General features: G+C 33.2%; 1 protein-coding gene across 1 annotated transcript in view; it reads left to right on the top strand.

The window, feature by feature from the left end:
* The window catches only part of SEMA3C (semaphorin 3C), a 151,648-nt gene extending 144,620 nt beyond the window's left edge, over nucleotides 1-7,028 (top strand). The window contains exon 18 of the mRNA XM_037510869.2: nucleotides 3,962-7,028. Coding sequence (XP_037366766.2) covers nucleotides 3,962-4,375 — 414 coding nt within the window. The 3' untranslated portion in view covers nucleotides 4,376-7,028. The remainder of the gene's footprint in view (nucleotides 1-3,961) is intronic.
* The last annotated feature ends 9,070 nt before the right edge of the window (nucleotides 7,029-16,098 follow it).

The raw sequence follows: 16,098 nt of genomic DNA on the forward strand, positions 1-16,098 counted from the left end.
ACTTGGAAAGAGCTGTTTTAAAAGAGGAAGATTATAAAATAGCATAGAGTAAAATATTATAAATGATAAATTCCATAAATATTGATGTTACCTTGTCCTGACAAATGAGAAGAAATATATATAAAAACTTAGGGTAGTCTCCAATGTGATGCTATTAGCAGTACATCATAAAATCTGTTGGAGCAAAGGGGAAATTGGAGCCTACTACATTTGTGTGTATTCTTCTGTTATGGGTAGTTGTGATACTACAAGTTAAGTTAAATAGGTTTTTGCAAAGTGAATATAATCACAAGCTATAAAGCACAATGCTACATCAGAGTTACTGAAATAGATATTGAATCTCTGACCTGTCTATCCAAATATGTTAAGAGCTGTTTAGAAAATTGTGGGTCCCGTGTCACCAAAATATTAAATTATAGACTGATGACCACTTGCTTAACAAGAGATTTAACTATCTGAAGGAGCTGGATGGACTGCAATGTGCCTTCTTATCCAAGAATTCGATAAATTTTTTCATGAAAAACATTTCATTAAATCTGTTTTCTTTGCTATAAAATCTGTCATGAAATAAGTTTTGAAATTTCTAGAGTTTAATTATTTGAAATTCTTATGAATGAATCTGGAAAGTAACTGCCTCGCAAAGTAACCTGAGGAAAAATTAATGTGTGATGATTTTATAGACATGAATTTATTAGAATAAAGTATGACACTCAGATATGAACAATCCTTCTTGGAAAAGTCTGGATATTTGCATGTAAATTGAAAATCTAAAACTCAAACATGGATTACCTAACATGGATAAAATGTTTGTCTTTTATTCAGTACAAAGTTCAATAGAATAAGATAAAATAAGTGAATATAATTACAGCTGTTTAAATTTTTACTAAATGAGTATATGTAGGCTTGAATACATGTCTTTGAAATTAATAGAATTTAAAATGTAATAAGTGCAAACCATTATTACTTCATTTTTAAAATATGAAATGTATTAAAAATTTCATTTATCTCTGTTGTGTAATTTCAATGTTTTATTTCAAGAATGTGGAGACCTAAATATTAGCTTCTTGATTTTTCTTCAAATCTCAAACGCATTGGAATGTTATAATTTAATACTCAAAACCTAAGAAAAGTTTCAAACTTTAAGAAACATTAACTGTTACAAAAATCCTTTCTGCCCAGAATTTAAAGCACAATTGTACTTTATTTTAATATAGTAAAATTAACTATTAATATTTTAATAAATGTATCCTAATTCTTCCTTAGTAGTTTACACAAGTGACTCACTTCTTATAATAATTTAGCTAAATATGATTTTAAAAAATTAAGACAAATGCTAAAAACTCATGGAGAAAAATGCTAATCATGCACTCTAACACAAAATAAAAACTAAATACTCTCTTCCTCTCTGCTTCTAACCTTTATTCCCACTTCCTAGTGTATAGAGCTACCAAGAATTATATATTCCTTCTATCATTTCTCTCTCTCTCTCTCTCTCTCTCTCTCTCTCTGTCTGTCTGTCTGTCTGTCTTGCTCTCTCTCTCTCTCTCACACACACACCCATTCACAATTTCATATCAGTACCTTTGGAACTACTTCATTTTTCTTGGCTGCATAGGATTTCTTTGTATAAATATAACTTAAGATTTTGTTGTTGTTTTTTTTGTTGTTGTTTTCCCAAATTATCTTTATTGAGGTCAAGTAGATTTACATCTTTGTATTTGTTCCAGAGGTTATAATTTCAAACCTCTACTAAGACATACTTTGACACCTAGCACACCAATCATGCCCCAGCAATCTTCACCATGTTTCTTTGGACTCCTTCCCTCCTCCACTCTCATTCTACTACCCTCCCCTTCTGGTTGCATCAGTTTTGCAATCAAATGTTGAGTTTATTTTTGGTTTAGGATTGGAGTGATCCTTTGTTATCTTTTTCCATAGTCCACATATAAGTGATACCATCCAGTGTTTATCTTAGCACTATCTTTTTCAGTTCCATCCACATTGCTGCAAATGACAGGAGTTTATCCTTTTTAATAACTGAGTAGTATACCATTGTGTATGTATGCCACATTTTTCTGATCTGTTCCCCTGTCCTTGAGCATGTACATTGTCTCTATAACTTAGTTATTATAAATAGTGCTACAATGAATATGGGATTACATATATCCTTTTGAATTTGTGTTTCTATATTCTTAGGGTAGATACTATGAGTGGGATTGCTGGGTCATATGGAAGATTCATTTTAACATATATGAGAAACCTCCTTACCTTAAATTTTTTAAAGTTATCTCCTGGCAAGCTCTTTTTTTCCCTTCTTATATAAAACATGATATAAATAAATATTGGGGTATTTTTGAGAGTATATCCTCTACATAAATTCCTGGAATTATAATTTCTGCACCAAATATTATACATATATTAAAGTTATGTTATCTTGGCCTCTAAAATGTTTTCCAATTTTTCTGTAAATGGGAAAGAATTTCTCTTCATTCATTTCTGAAGGCATTTCTACATTATTAAAACTCTCTTTGAGGCACATTAAAACTTCACAAATCAAATTAACATCAAAACATCACTTTATAGGGCCTCCCCGGTGGCGCAGCAGTGGAGCGCTGGGTTGCGAAGCTGCCCGCGGCCTCTGCGGCGCCAGTTCGATCCCCAGCTGCTCCCTGGCCACCGCAGGAGGGTCCCACATGGCGCGCAGACCTCTCCTGCCACCCGCTGCTCCCTCAGCAGTGTACTTCGGTCCTTCTGCCTGCTCTGCTCCCCGCTCTGGCTCTGGTGAATTCTCTTACCCTCCCGCGCTTCTGACTGTACCCAGTGCATGTATAAACAAAACAAACAAACAAATAAATAAATAAAACATGCCTCTATTAAAAAAAAATCACTTTATAGAGATAGGTAATCAGTTCTTCTTCCTCTAGTCCCCTTCTATTATTTCAATACTATACCTTTTATGTGTGTTAGTATTTTTTTTTTATTTAAAACAACATTTCTCTGATTTGGATTTAATTAATAGTAAAGAATGCATGTACACAGATTTACCATTAGGAAAACATTTCACATACATTCCTTTATTTTGACTTGAGTCAATTATTTTTCTTCTCAGTGAAAGAGCATTCCAGAATTTACAAGTCAAGGAAACCCTTACCACTTAGGCTTTTATTTGTCCATTGACAAGCCTATAGTTGAAACTGTGAGGAAGATGTATTTAAAGCAGTTAGCTGATACCCAGAAAATGACAGTTTTTTCTAGTATAAATCTGCAAAATATATATTAATCTCTAGCTCTCTACTACCTTTATTTGGAAAGTAAAACAACTTAGAAGACAGAAGACAATGACATTCCAGCTTATTTTTACTCATTATTTACTGTAAGATAATTCGAAAAACCCCTTGGCAATGCTTAAAACTGCCTTTTATGTAAGTCTTAGTTAAGATGATATTAATTTATTCATTGAAAAAAAGCAAAACTCAACCCTTTAGTTGTAGCTTTATGTTTTTACAAACACGTGAGTAAATGTGCATATAATAAAAAGTAAGAACTTTATGTAGCTTTTTTTATAAACAAGTGAGTAAATTTGCATATAATAAAAGGCAAGAACTCATGGTTTAAATAGATATTTTAAAGTATCTGTGAATTTCATTTTTTGTACTGACTATGTGTGATTCACATTCCAAAAGCAACCAAAGCTGATGCTTATATGTAGAGTAATTCCTTCTATCCAAAGGGAATGCATTTTCAGCTATTTTTAGATATGTAAGTAATAACTTACCCTCTCTTTAATAAATTTAAAGAGATACAAGATCTACTAAGCAAAAAAAGTGTGTCCCTACAAAAGAAACCAATTAGTACGTAATGCTTTTGCTAAATTTGTGAAAGTCAATAATACACTATATATATGGTCATACATTTTTAGAAACTATGGAATTGGGTTTTAGAATTTTGATGTGTTTCTTAGGTCAAGCTGAATGAACGGATCATAGCCACTTCGCAAGGACTCCTGATTCGTTCCGTTCAGGATTCTGACCAAGGACTGTATCACTGCATTGCAACAGAAAACAGCTTCAAGCAAACCATAGCCAAGATCAACTTCAAAGTTTTAGATTCTGAGATGGTAGCAGTTGTGACAGACAAATGGTCCCCATGGACCTGGGCCAGCTCAGTAAGGGCTCTACCCTTCCACCCAAAGGACATCTTGGGAGCATTCAGCCACTCTGAAATGCAGATGATTAATCAATATTGCAAAGACACAAGACAGCAACATCAACAGGGAGAAGATTCCCAAAAGATGAGAGGGGACTATGGCAAGTTAAAAGCACTCATCAATAGCCGGAAAAGTCGAAACAGAAGAAATCAGTTGCCAGAGTCATAAATGTTGTCTCACCTGGGGCTTAAGCTTACTGTAGCAAATAGTCCATCTTTAATTACCAAATTTAGAATCTTAGGTTTTACCCATGGAAACATCCTGAGAATGGTGATCGCTCACTCTTAAAGTGAATGTTACATGAACTGAAATAAGCATGCATTTCCTTGTATGATATTGACTAGCACTAGACATGTCATGGTCCTCATGGTGCATATAAATATTTAACTTAATCCAGATTTTATTTATATGTTTATTTACCATTTCTTCAAAATCAATACAGTGGCTATAAAACTAAAAATTTTATATCCCTTAATTGAGCAAGGGCCATAACCCTGGATCTTCCTTTCTTGTTTTAGGGGTTTAGATTTCTTATTATCAGCAATTTTATATGTGAAAACAAAATGCCAGGTTTACAACTTTTACATACTAAGAGTTGTATAAATGCATGTGATAGAGTAACTGTAAGAAGGAATGTAGAATAGATAAGAAAAAGGGAAGAGGCATCTAAAAGTTTTACAGAACCTGAATGATCCACAAGAGAAAATAATTTTGTTTCCAGTGAAATATATAATTATTTTTTAAGATTTTAAATGTTGTCAGTTGCTGATATCAATCATTATTTTTTGTCCCCTTGTTTCAAGAAATAAAATGAATGACCCTCACCATAAATACCTTCATTGGAACTATGTCAGTAAAGCATTTAAGTTTATATTCTTACGTTATCACCTTCCAAACAAAAGTGCTTTCTTTTCTTGGAAGTTATTTAAGTTATTTTTGACTCAAAGAATATAATCTTAAACTGTTTGATTACTGTGTTTGTTCTGACTTCTTGTTCTGTGTGACAATTTAAACAATATATGAAGAAAAAATATTTGACGTATCAAACTTGTATATGAGGGGTGAAATACATTGGAAAAATATTAAAAATGCAATGTTATTAAGAAGTTTGTAAAAATTGGTTATTTTTTTTAACTTCAGTAATTAATTTCACTGATTAATTCTCACATCTTTCTTTTTTTATTTACCAACCTCACATAGCATACACATTTTTAAAAGTCACCAATTCAATTTTTATGATCCTTTGTTTGTTCTGAAGAGGTTCTTAATATGTCAAGAGGTGAAAAAATTAACGTAAATACAAATAGACATATGTTCTTTAAGAAGAACATTGGTCCATTATGTTCAATGGTATTTAAATACAAATATGGTAAGTTTTGTGATGAGTAATATAATTATCTTCTAATTTTATGTTTGAATCATTTTTTTAATAATTTGGCATTGAGTTTTTTTTGTATCAATTAATGGTTAGATGAGAAAATATGAAAAATTTCCTTATATTTTCTTATTTCTCAAAAATCACAATATTTGCTCTTGCATGTTATTGAATTTTAAAGACATTTTCATGATTCCAAGTGCAAACAAATTGCATCATTTATTATTAAATCATGAAGGAGGTAATCAAGGTAGATATATCATTTTTTAAAGCACTACACTCAAGAACTAAGATTATTGTCAAAATGAATGTTATGATTCAGAATATAAGAATATGATATATTATTTAAGTGGCAGTAAATTTGTGATGTATAAGAGGAGACTTCCATGGGGCAAAAATAGCCTTACAATACCCAACATAAAATTCATTAAAAAAAAATTATTTTAAAAAGCGATTGTTCAAAATATGTATAATTTTAAAGTAATTCCTAAAGCAGGTTATTGAACAAATGGTTTACCTGTTTTAAGGTTATAATTAGATTTTTTACTCCTCTATATGCACAAATAGAAATGTTACAGTAATAAGCCAAGATCATCTTCAGTATTTATGACCAACTATTCAGTGAACAGAGTTAGAACTGCCAAGTATAAAGAGAATTTTCTTTCTCAAATATATTAACATATGAATGTTGGTGGTTGGTTGGTTTTCTTTTGTGTAGTTTGACTATTCTATGACTTAATATGTTTTTCCATTGCATTGTACATAAAATTTCCTAGAAATGCACTTTTTTTTCAAAGTGTAGTTTTGTGAATAGATTTTAGCATGATGAAAGTGTCCTTACAGTGAATGTTCACTCTGTAAGAAAACAAATGTAGTTAGTACATTTAATATTTAATTGGGTTTTGAAGAATAACTTGCCTGGTAAAATAAAACATGTTGAATTCCTCGCCAAAGCCATTAACTTATTCTTAATCAGTTTGTAAATGCTTTTTGACATGATAGAAACCTACTTAATTTTATAATTTCTTTCTCTTAAGTTTTGTTTATTTACATATTCATTTTTGTGAAAGTAATGCATCTGGACATTTCAAAATTCAAAACTTCCAGAAGGATATACATGGAAACCTCTCCTTATACCACTACCCTTGTTTGCCCAAGTCCTAACCTAGAAACATCCAATGTTGTCAACTTCTATGTGTATTTTGATATTTTGTACACATGCATGCAAATTCATACTGTTTTCTCTCTTAGAGGCAGCTATCTGTAGAGGTTAATTCAGACTATGTTGTGTCTACAGCAGAAAAAAAAAAAAAAAAGTATAATTTAAGAATGCCTGGCCTGAGGAGCCAAAATGCCTGGATTTGAATCCAAGCTCTTATCTTTGGAAAGTAATTGAATTTCTTCCTGCCTTAATATTCTGTCCAACTTCATATTGGTAAAATATTAGGACACAAAATATCATAAAGTTATTAATCAATAAATGTCTTAATTTTTTTTTTTATTTAGAAAGTGACACCTTACTAGAACAAGAACTCTCAGTTGTGTTCTTTGTCAAGTTAAATGCCAGTTATCCAAGGTGAGGAAACTGCAGTCAGTGGATCAGGTAATACCTTTACAGGTTAAAAAAGGAAAAAAAAAGCTTTTATAAAAATGAGGGGAAGAAAGCAACAGTTAACTAATAATTCTCCTAGCAGATTTGAGTGGCAAAAGTATTAGAGATTTCTTCTGTTTACTTGTGGTCTTTCAATATAAAGTAATGTGATGGGAGAAAAAAGAACAAAAATTTGAAGTTATCTCAAATCTTCCAATCTGATGATTCTGCACTATTCATAAATTGCCTCATTATTTTTCAGTATCTCCCTCAGTTAAATTTCCATTTGATTTTAATTTAAAATATTTTCAGTGATTTTCTTATAATCTAAATGCATTTTAATGTTTTATATTGCCTATCAAAGTGAAAAAAATTAAAAGATGGCAGATTCTTATATCTATTCTTCTAACTTAATTCAAGAGAGACCTTGAAACTTTATTTTGCAGCAAAGTTAAGCTTGTAAATAAGTCTAGACAAGGAAATAATCAGACTGAGCAATAATGTTTACTTAGCCAGAACATTGAGAATTTTATTGAATTTTATTCATGATAACAAATCTGTAGAAAGCCGTTATGGAAATTTTTTTCCCAATGATCTTTTGGAAAAGAATACAACTCCCTTTGGCAAATCAAAAACAATTTTAACAATTATATGTATGTATCATTATGTGAATTTCATTATCAATACATTGCTTTTCCTACAGGGGCTCTGATATGTATTTCAGTTTTAATGGTTTCAGTATTACTTTCATCACCCACAGGTAATAAGAATTCAAAGAACTAGCTCTAAGAAAATGCAATCTTCTCTCTAGTGACTAATGTATTTGTATGTTCATCTCATAATATAGCACTTCCCACACAGTTTGAATTGTGTATTTCTCAGGGCTATTAGGTTGCCATGCTTGAGTGTTTCTTACATAAAGTGCTATAAAAGAATGACATTATAACAAACACATTAAAACTGTTCATCCTATGTAAGGTTACCACTCAACCATGGAGCATAGAAGCAGGATGAATTGTATTTTTTAAGTGTTTTGTTTTTCCTGAATTATTTATACAAAAAAGTCATTCAAACATTTTACAAAATGAATAACAGTGATTTCTGCATGGCAAAATGGATATGTAATGGGATTGTTATGAAAAATAGTAAAATTTATTATCATTATTATTATTATTATTATTATTACTTCAAAATGAATCTCAATTTCTTTTTTTTTTTTTTAATAGAGGCATGCTTTATTTATTATTTGTTTGCTGGTTTGTTTGTTTGTTTTTTGTTTATACATGCACTGGGTACAGTCAGAAGCACGGGAGGGTGAGAGAATTCACCAGAGCCAGAGCGGGGAGCAGAGTAGGCAGAAGGACCGAAGTACACTGCTGAGGGGAGCAGCGGGCGGCAGGAGAGGCCTGCGCGCCATGTGGGACTCTCCTCCGGTGGCCGGGGAGCAGCCGGGGATCGAACCGGCGCCGCAGAGGCCGCGCGCAGTTTCGCAACCCAGCGCTCAACCGCTGCGCCACCGGGGAGGCCCTGAATCTCAATTTCTACTTCAAGTTCCCTTTCCAACCTCTCCACTTACAAGTGGCATAGCCAGGGATAGTTACATCTTTCTTAATGAATTGTTGCTTTCTCTAATATTGGAATCATATAATATCTATTACATATAGTAGTTGTGAGAAATCAATGAGTTAATACATGTGAGAAATCCTAGAGTATCTGATAAAATCTCAGTAATATATGCTATTATTCTTTCATCAGGAAAGCAAAATCATTTTTTTCAAGTATTTGAGCATTTGTTTCTTTCTACTTCAGATTTCATCTAAATGGGCCAACTGGTATTTTATGCATATGAGGCAACATTATTTTTCTATTTAAACGTTGCCGTCCATTCACAGATGTTCTCTCAGTTGTTTCTTGTCACTGATGCAGAGACCTTCCAGAGCAGATGAGGTTTCCTCTTTGTCCAATTACACTTAAGGGAATAGGAATTTTTCTGCTATTCTTGCATCATTCTGGGAGACAAGCAGGTCAGTTCCACCCAAACAATATGTGTGTGTGTGTGTGTGTGTGTTCCTTGCCCCTTCAGGATCTTGTACCTTCTGAAGACACAAAACTGAAAGTGAAGTAGAAATACAGGATCCACAGCCCTTACATGCCACCACCCCTTCCCCCAATTCACCCTGAATCTCCATGGCCTCTGACAGTGTTGTCATTAAATATCTCTCATGAGCTTGAGCAATAGATTTCATTCTTTAGCAGTCAAGTACCCCCAAGAGAATTTTGAAAAGCTATGTAAACCCAAACACATATATAAGTTAACATCCAAATTTTCAAACCTTAAATAGTTGCATAGAATATAATTTCCAGTATGACATAAATTTTGACATTTTACAATGAAACATCTATTTTCTAAAATGACAGCAGTAGAAACAAAATATAGGATTTGGTTCCCACCATCATTTTTAAATGATAAATAATAAATTTTTAAGAGAAATTGTATATCATTCCTATTTCTCCTTATTCATATTTTTAGTCTACTTGCACCACACGAATGCTATCTTCTTAAATTAAGTTTTATAGTTTGAAGTTGTTGGTTACCCTCTTACACATTTCTGCAACAAAAACATGTATATTAATTCTTATTTAAAAATCCTAAACATGAATATTTTTAGATTAAACTGAAATTATCAATTAATATAATGTGAATACAGATCATGAATATATTCTAAAATTTAAAACTCATTAAACATAATAAGTAAAATATTGAAAATGCTTATATAATGAGATCTATGGAGCTTCTTTTCCTTCTATTAATTAAATTACCTGTGAATGAATCTTATTTGAGAGAATGAAACAAGGTTCAACAAAATACTATTTCTGATTTTTCATTTTAGATATGAACACATGAGCAAAGTGCTTACATAATTATAAGAAGGAATTAGGTTCACTATACTGCTGCTGCTCAAATATTTAAATATCCTTTGAAGAATATACTCACATCATTATTATTACAATTTAGTGATTAATAAACTGACAATTTTGGTTATGTTTTTTATAATTTTACTAAAAGAAATATTAGGGAATCATCATCTTCTCAATTCTTGTGCCAATACTTCTAATCATACAATTGATAGATATTCTGGCTCACTGAGGCCACAACATGATTTTTCACGGTAACTCTGTAATAGACTCGCAGCAATCACTTACAGACCGACAGTGGGAGGCAACTTAACCTCTCTGTACTTTTTGGGTTTCTCATCTGAAAATTGAGGATAATAATATATTATACCTCATACGGTTCCTGTGAGGGTTAGTATCAGATTTTTATATAAAGTGTTTATGAAAATCCTACCACATGGTTAAGATATTAAGAACTCATGCTATTATCACATGCTGTTATAAACTCCTCCTCTTCTTTCCTGCAGCTAGAATATGCAGAAAATTTCAGAATGAGATTTATTGCCTCAGGAGAAAGTAGCTTCGTTTTCAATACTGAAAGCCAAAACAGTCCAATAAAAATCCAAGGACCATTAAAGACAATGTTGTTAGGATGCTTTAAGACAGGCTGGGGTCACTTGGACAGTGGCTGTAAATAACCAAGGAAGCAAACAGCCTCTACAGATGAGAGTCCACAATAAATAACCTTACTGAAGATTCAATGTGACATGATTAAGAGAATAGCTATTAGCAAAGACCAGCCGCCTTAATGGCTCTGTTACCTAATCCTGATTTTATTTACTGGGCATGTGATACACTTTATCCTGCATTTAGAAACAAACTGTCTGAGTGAAAGACAACAAGTTAGAGAATGAAGTGTGTAGTGAAATCTCCTTTTTCAGAAGAGTGAAATTGCAATGTGGGAACTCAAATCTTTGAGAGGTCATCAGTGAAGCAATGATTCTGGCGTTTGTAATGAATCCTCACAATGGACTTCCAGCCATTGTACTAGATTACCATTTTCCTCTGTATGTTACACAGGAAAACTTTGAGTTTCTAGAAAGATGGTCTCTGGATTAACTTAAAATGACTTCATCAGACTTTGGCTTTGAGCATGGAGGTAAATCGGGTTCCTTCTCAGAAACAAATTATAGTTACTTGTGGTTAAAATATTTATGGAAGATAAATTTGAGGAAGAGAAAGAAGGAATAATCTGATTCATTTCTTTACCTCTTCCTTAAGAACGTTACTGGGTACCGGCCACCCCTTACACCAAAACCACAGGAATGAAACATTTACAGCCAGAGAACAGCAGGGGGCGCGCTTAACATGTTCTGAAATTGTTGGGACTTGTTTTTCTTTTTTTTAATTTGTCAGTACATTATGAAAATCTGGCCTCCTTGAAGTAATTTTATTTAAAAAAAAAAACCAACACAGCTTTGTAATTCCCCAAATTCATTTACCCCTCCTTTATCCCACATGGTTTGTCCATACTGTTTTATAGAATTCTCCTTTGTTATTACTTTTAATCTCTGATATTTGTAACTTGCCAGCTATAGTGCGACGTTCTAATTTCAATCACTTTTTATTCCTATTTTCTAGGACATTGATGTCTATAAACCAGATGTTTAATGAAAATGTGATGCTTCTCTTTTTGATAGTATAGAGTAAATCCTTTTAAATTCTAATTTCAAACTAATAAGGTACCATTAATATTTAGCACTATATCACAAATTTAAGAACATTAACAGTTATTGGTTTGAAAATTAATGGATAAATGGCTATGATAAGTGGAATACTCACTAAAACTTATCACCAAACATCTAATAAAAAAGTAATAGTCTCAATTCTTCAAGGGAAAGTTACCACAAATATAGAATATTTGTCAATGACTATGACATTTAAACAATAGTGAAGTAATTCACTGTATATTACAAGGACAAAAAGAAAATGATTAAAATATTGACTTTGTTCTGTTAGTGTTCTGTCAGCTATGTGAGTTCTATTTGTCCAGTAGTTCATCTAAGTACCACAACAGTAATTATTTGATAGGCTTTGTTATATGGACTTTACAGATGGAAAAATAAACTCAGAGCTAGTAAGTTGCTAAATTAAGATTGGAAGCCATATCCGATTTTTGACATACCTCCCAAGAAGTAAGAGTTGAGAAATGAAGACTTTAGAGTAGTAATGAGGGAGGGTTTCATGATGCAGGAAGGGCTCAGAATGGGCAGTGATGCATAAAATTCAGAGAGGTTAATGGGAGGGAAGAATATTTCTGTAGGTTTAGAGATAGGAAACAGTGAATATGTGAAAATATCCACTGTTAAATTCTGAAAGTTGAAGTTATAGCAGAAATCAAGTGGGTGAGCAAATGGAGTAAATGATAAAATAAATTTGGTCTACTATTTGGTTTTGAGAAGGGCATATTTAAGAAGGGAGAGATGAAAGCTAAACATTTACTTTCATAAATGCACTGGTTGCTTCTCAAAGAAATTCAAAGTGAAAAGATTCCATAAGGAGTCAATAAGATTAAAGTGGTAGAAGAATAATATGCTCTTATCTTTTCTCAATAACTCAGTGGTCTCAGTGAAACTACGCATGTGTCAAATACATATGTGTACATCTCAAAACATAAAAGGCCCTTGATTTTAGATTTTGTTTAATTGGGTAATTATTGAATAATTGTAATATTGCCAACCTAGTGCTTTAGGTTTTTATAAAAGAGTAAGTAATAATAGTGACCTAATGATAGTAACACAATGTAGCTAACTTTAATGGTATGCTTACTAATGGCCAGGCATTGTTGCTTATATTCATTATCTTGTTTAATTCTCATCTTGAAACCTAGAAACTAGGTATTATTATTAACTTTTTTCAGGTGATAACACCAAGGCATCATATTGTTAAGAAATTTAACGTTGATAACAGAGTTAGAAAATACAATGTTCCAAACTATGGTGCTCTGTTACATTATAGTGAGTCATCCATAGGTACTCAGAGACGCAGGTGACCTTTAAAATAACTTACTTTTGTGAGAAATATTGAAGTATTATCTATAAATGCCAACTTGGCATTCTTATTTATAAATGTTTGTCTTTGCAGATATGACTTCATTGTATCATATTAGAATTTCTAATAACTAGCAATTGTACCAACAGTAATTGTAATGTCACTGGATATCACTTTTATCATATAAAAAAAACAAAGATTAAGATTGTATAAAAGACTTCCCATTTGGAGAAATATTCACAGTGTCTGTGCACAATTTGGGAAACTCAAACAAATTTAATAAATGTAGGGTTTAAGAATAAAAAATATCTAAGGCAAAGGGAACATGTTGTCAAGACACACTGAAACAGCTGGCCCCAGAGAACAAAATGTTTTTAGTTAAATTCTAATCTCTTTCAGATCAGGATATTTTAAGGTAAAAAAGTGTGAGGACAGATGGTAAGACTGGGGTGGTCCCAAGAACTGTCACACACAACCATTTTACAGATGATATAAATTGAGACCCATAAAGAGGTCACACATTTTGTAATTAAACCAGTCTCCTATTTTTCAATGCACTACTTTTTTTCCATATACATAAGTCACCTCAGAGATAAAGTTATTAGTGCAGAAAAGTGTATACAAGACCAAAAAATTATTCTTTTCAGCTGTTAGCATGAAATAAGCAAGAACTTAAGTTTCTGTGATTCCATTTTATGGTCTGGCTGCTGTTCAATTGCACTGTCTAACTAGGCCAGATATTTTTGGTCAGACTCATTTGGCATTGCTGAGCTACACATGGCCTCAGTGTAAAATGGGGCCAAAATAAAGGGAGAATATACTTCTCTTTAAACCACAGTTTCTCCTGGGTGAAAAAATGAAGAGCTTAACCCTCAGGATCACAAAGAAAAACCTTCTCCAATTTTCCAACAGTAGTTGAGAAATATCTTGTCAGCATCACTCTCTTTTTTTATTAGTATTATTTTTAGTTGAGGTAACATTGGTTTTCAACACTGTATGTGATTCAGAAGCATAAGATCACACCTCTTGAGATGCATGTCACCACACCCACTACCAAAGCACCCACAGTGTTCCACCACGGATACAGAATAGAAAAGTCATCTGAACAAAAGTCATTACGAGTCTGTTGTGCTCTGCTGTGCCTTTCCTTTGCACAGGAGTCGCATACTACGGCCTGTCAGCTGAGTGGGTGTACCTCTAGCCTAACTCTACATCATCACTTCCTCCCAAGTCCCTTCCTTTGCCTACCTCCCCTGTGCCTCTATCTTCTTAGTTCCAGTACTTCTCAAACTATAATGTTTAATGAATCATGTCCAAACCTAATTAAAAGGTAGACTTTTCATTCAAAAATCTAGGGTTGCTCTAGAGGTTCTGAATTTTAACAAGGTCTTGGAAGATGCCTATATGCCAATTTTCAGATTACACTGAGTTTCAAGACTAGTTTTCTCTGATCACTGAGACACAGTTCAAAACTTTCAATCACCAGCAGGGAAAAATAGTTTTATGTGTAACCGTTCCATTTCCATGACATGAATACTATCACCATGGCTTCTGATAGGAGGTTTCTGAATACAGAACTAGGAAGGGATTTGCACAATGGCTTTCAGAACTGATTGTAAGAAACACTGAGAGACCCTCCACAAATAAACTACAAGGAAGGGTAATAAAACTCAAGAAAAATTTAAAAGGAGGAAGAATGTTGATGGTCTTATCATCTTTTTTATGATTATTTTTAATTGAAGAGATACTGGTTTACAATATTGTATGTTATTCAGAGGCACAGGATCACACTTCCTCACATGCATGTCCTAATACCACCATCCACCATCAAGGCACCCAGAGTCCTGTCATACTCTGTAGAACTTTATTATAATTTTGCATCTATATTGTCTTCTGTTGCATTTTTCTTTGTCTCATATTTAATTGGGGTTAGTTCACTAGACATTAGGCCATAAGTCAGTGTCCTAGATGACAGTCCTTTATATTTATAGGAATTGATATTTTAAAATAGATGTTGAATTGCAAATGGAAGGAAGGAAAAACATTGAATACATTAAAATTACTTTTAAAGAAAAAGAGATTAATTACATTTATAACTCTTAAAAAATAAGACTTGGCCCTCCCTGGTGGCCTAGGGGTTAAGTCTCAGCACTATCACTGCTCTGGCCTGAGTTAGATCCTGGCCAGGGAGCTAACCCACACATGGCACAGCAGACCTCTCCTGTCTTGCCCACTGTTCCCTTCAGCAATGTATTTCAATAAAAATCCTCCTGTTTTTCTCCCCACTCTGTCTCTGGTGAATCTGCTCACCCCCATACCTCTTGTCTACACCCCAGTTCTTCTACACTAAAAAAGAAATTAAAAAAAAAAGACTGATAATCTATATGGCAATTATGATATTCTGTTTATAACATTTAAGTGACCAAATATATTCCTCATATATATTTGGTTTTCATCCACAGTTGCTGATTCACAGTTCCCCAAAGCCTTGGAATTTCCTAAGAGTTATGAGTGATAAAGGTGTCTTTTCTTATATTAATGAAGTGACTTTTTGGAAAGCAGTAAAGGATGGGGCTGCTTGCCAGGAACACCAACCATGTGATTAGAAGATTGAAACTTACAGTTCCATCCTCAGACCTCCTGGGCAGTGACAGGGGCTGGAGTTTTAAATTGCCATTTGCCAATGATTTAATCAGTCAAACCAAGGTGATGAAGAGCTTCTGGGCAGATGGACAAGTGGACATTTAGAGATAACGGCATACCTAGAGAGGCCTGGAAATTTTGCACCTGTATTCATGCCTTGTCCTATGCATTTCTTCCATTTGGCTCTTCCTGAGGGAAATCATTTGTAATAAATGAACTACCTAGCAAATACATGTGTTTCCTGAGATCCTTAACAAGTTAATCTAAATGTGAGAAGGGTGTCTTCAGTACACCCTGGGCTTATTGCTGGCGTCTGAACTGGGGGGCGGTCTTGGT

The sequence above is a fragment of the Talpa occidentalis genome, unplaced genomic scaffold, assembly GCF_014898055.3.
Source record: "Talpa occidentalis isolate TD23 unplaced genomic scaffold, MPIMG_talOcc4v2.1, whole genome shotgun sequence".
In the NCBI taxonomy this organism is placed as follows: domain Eukaryota; kingdom Metazoa; phylum Chordata; class Mammalia; order Eulipotyphla; family Talpidae; genus Talpa; species Talpa occidentalis.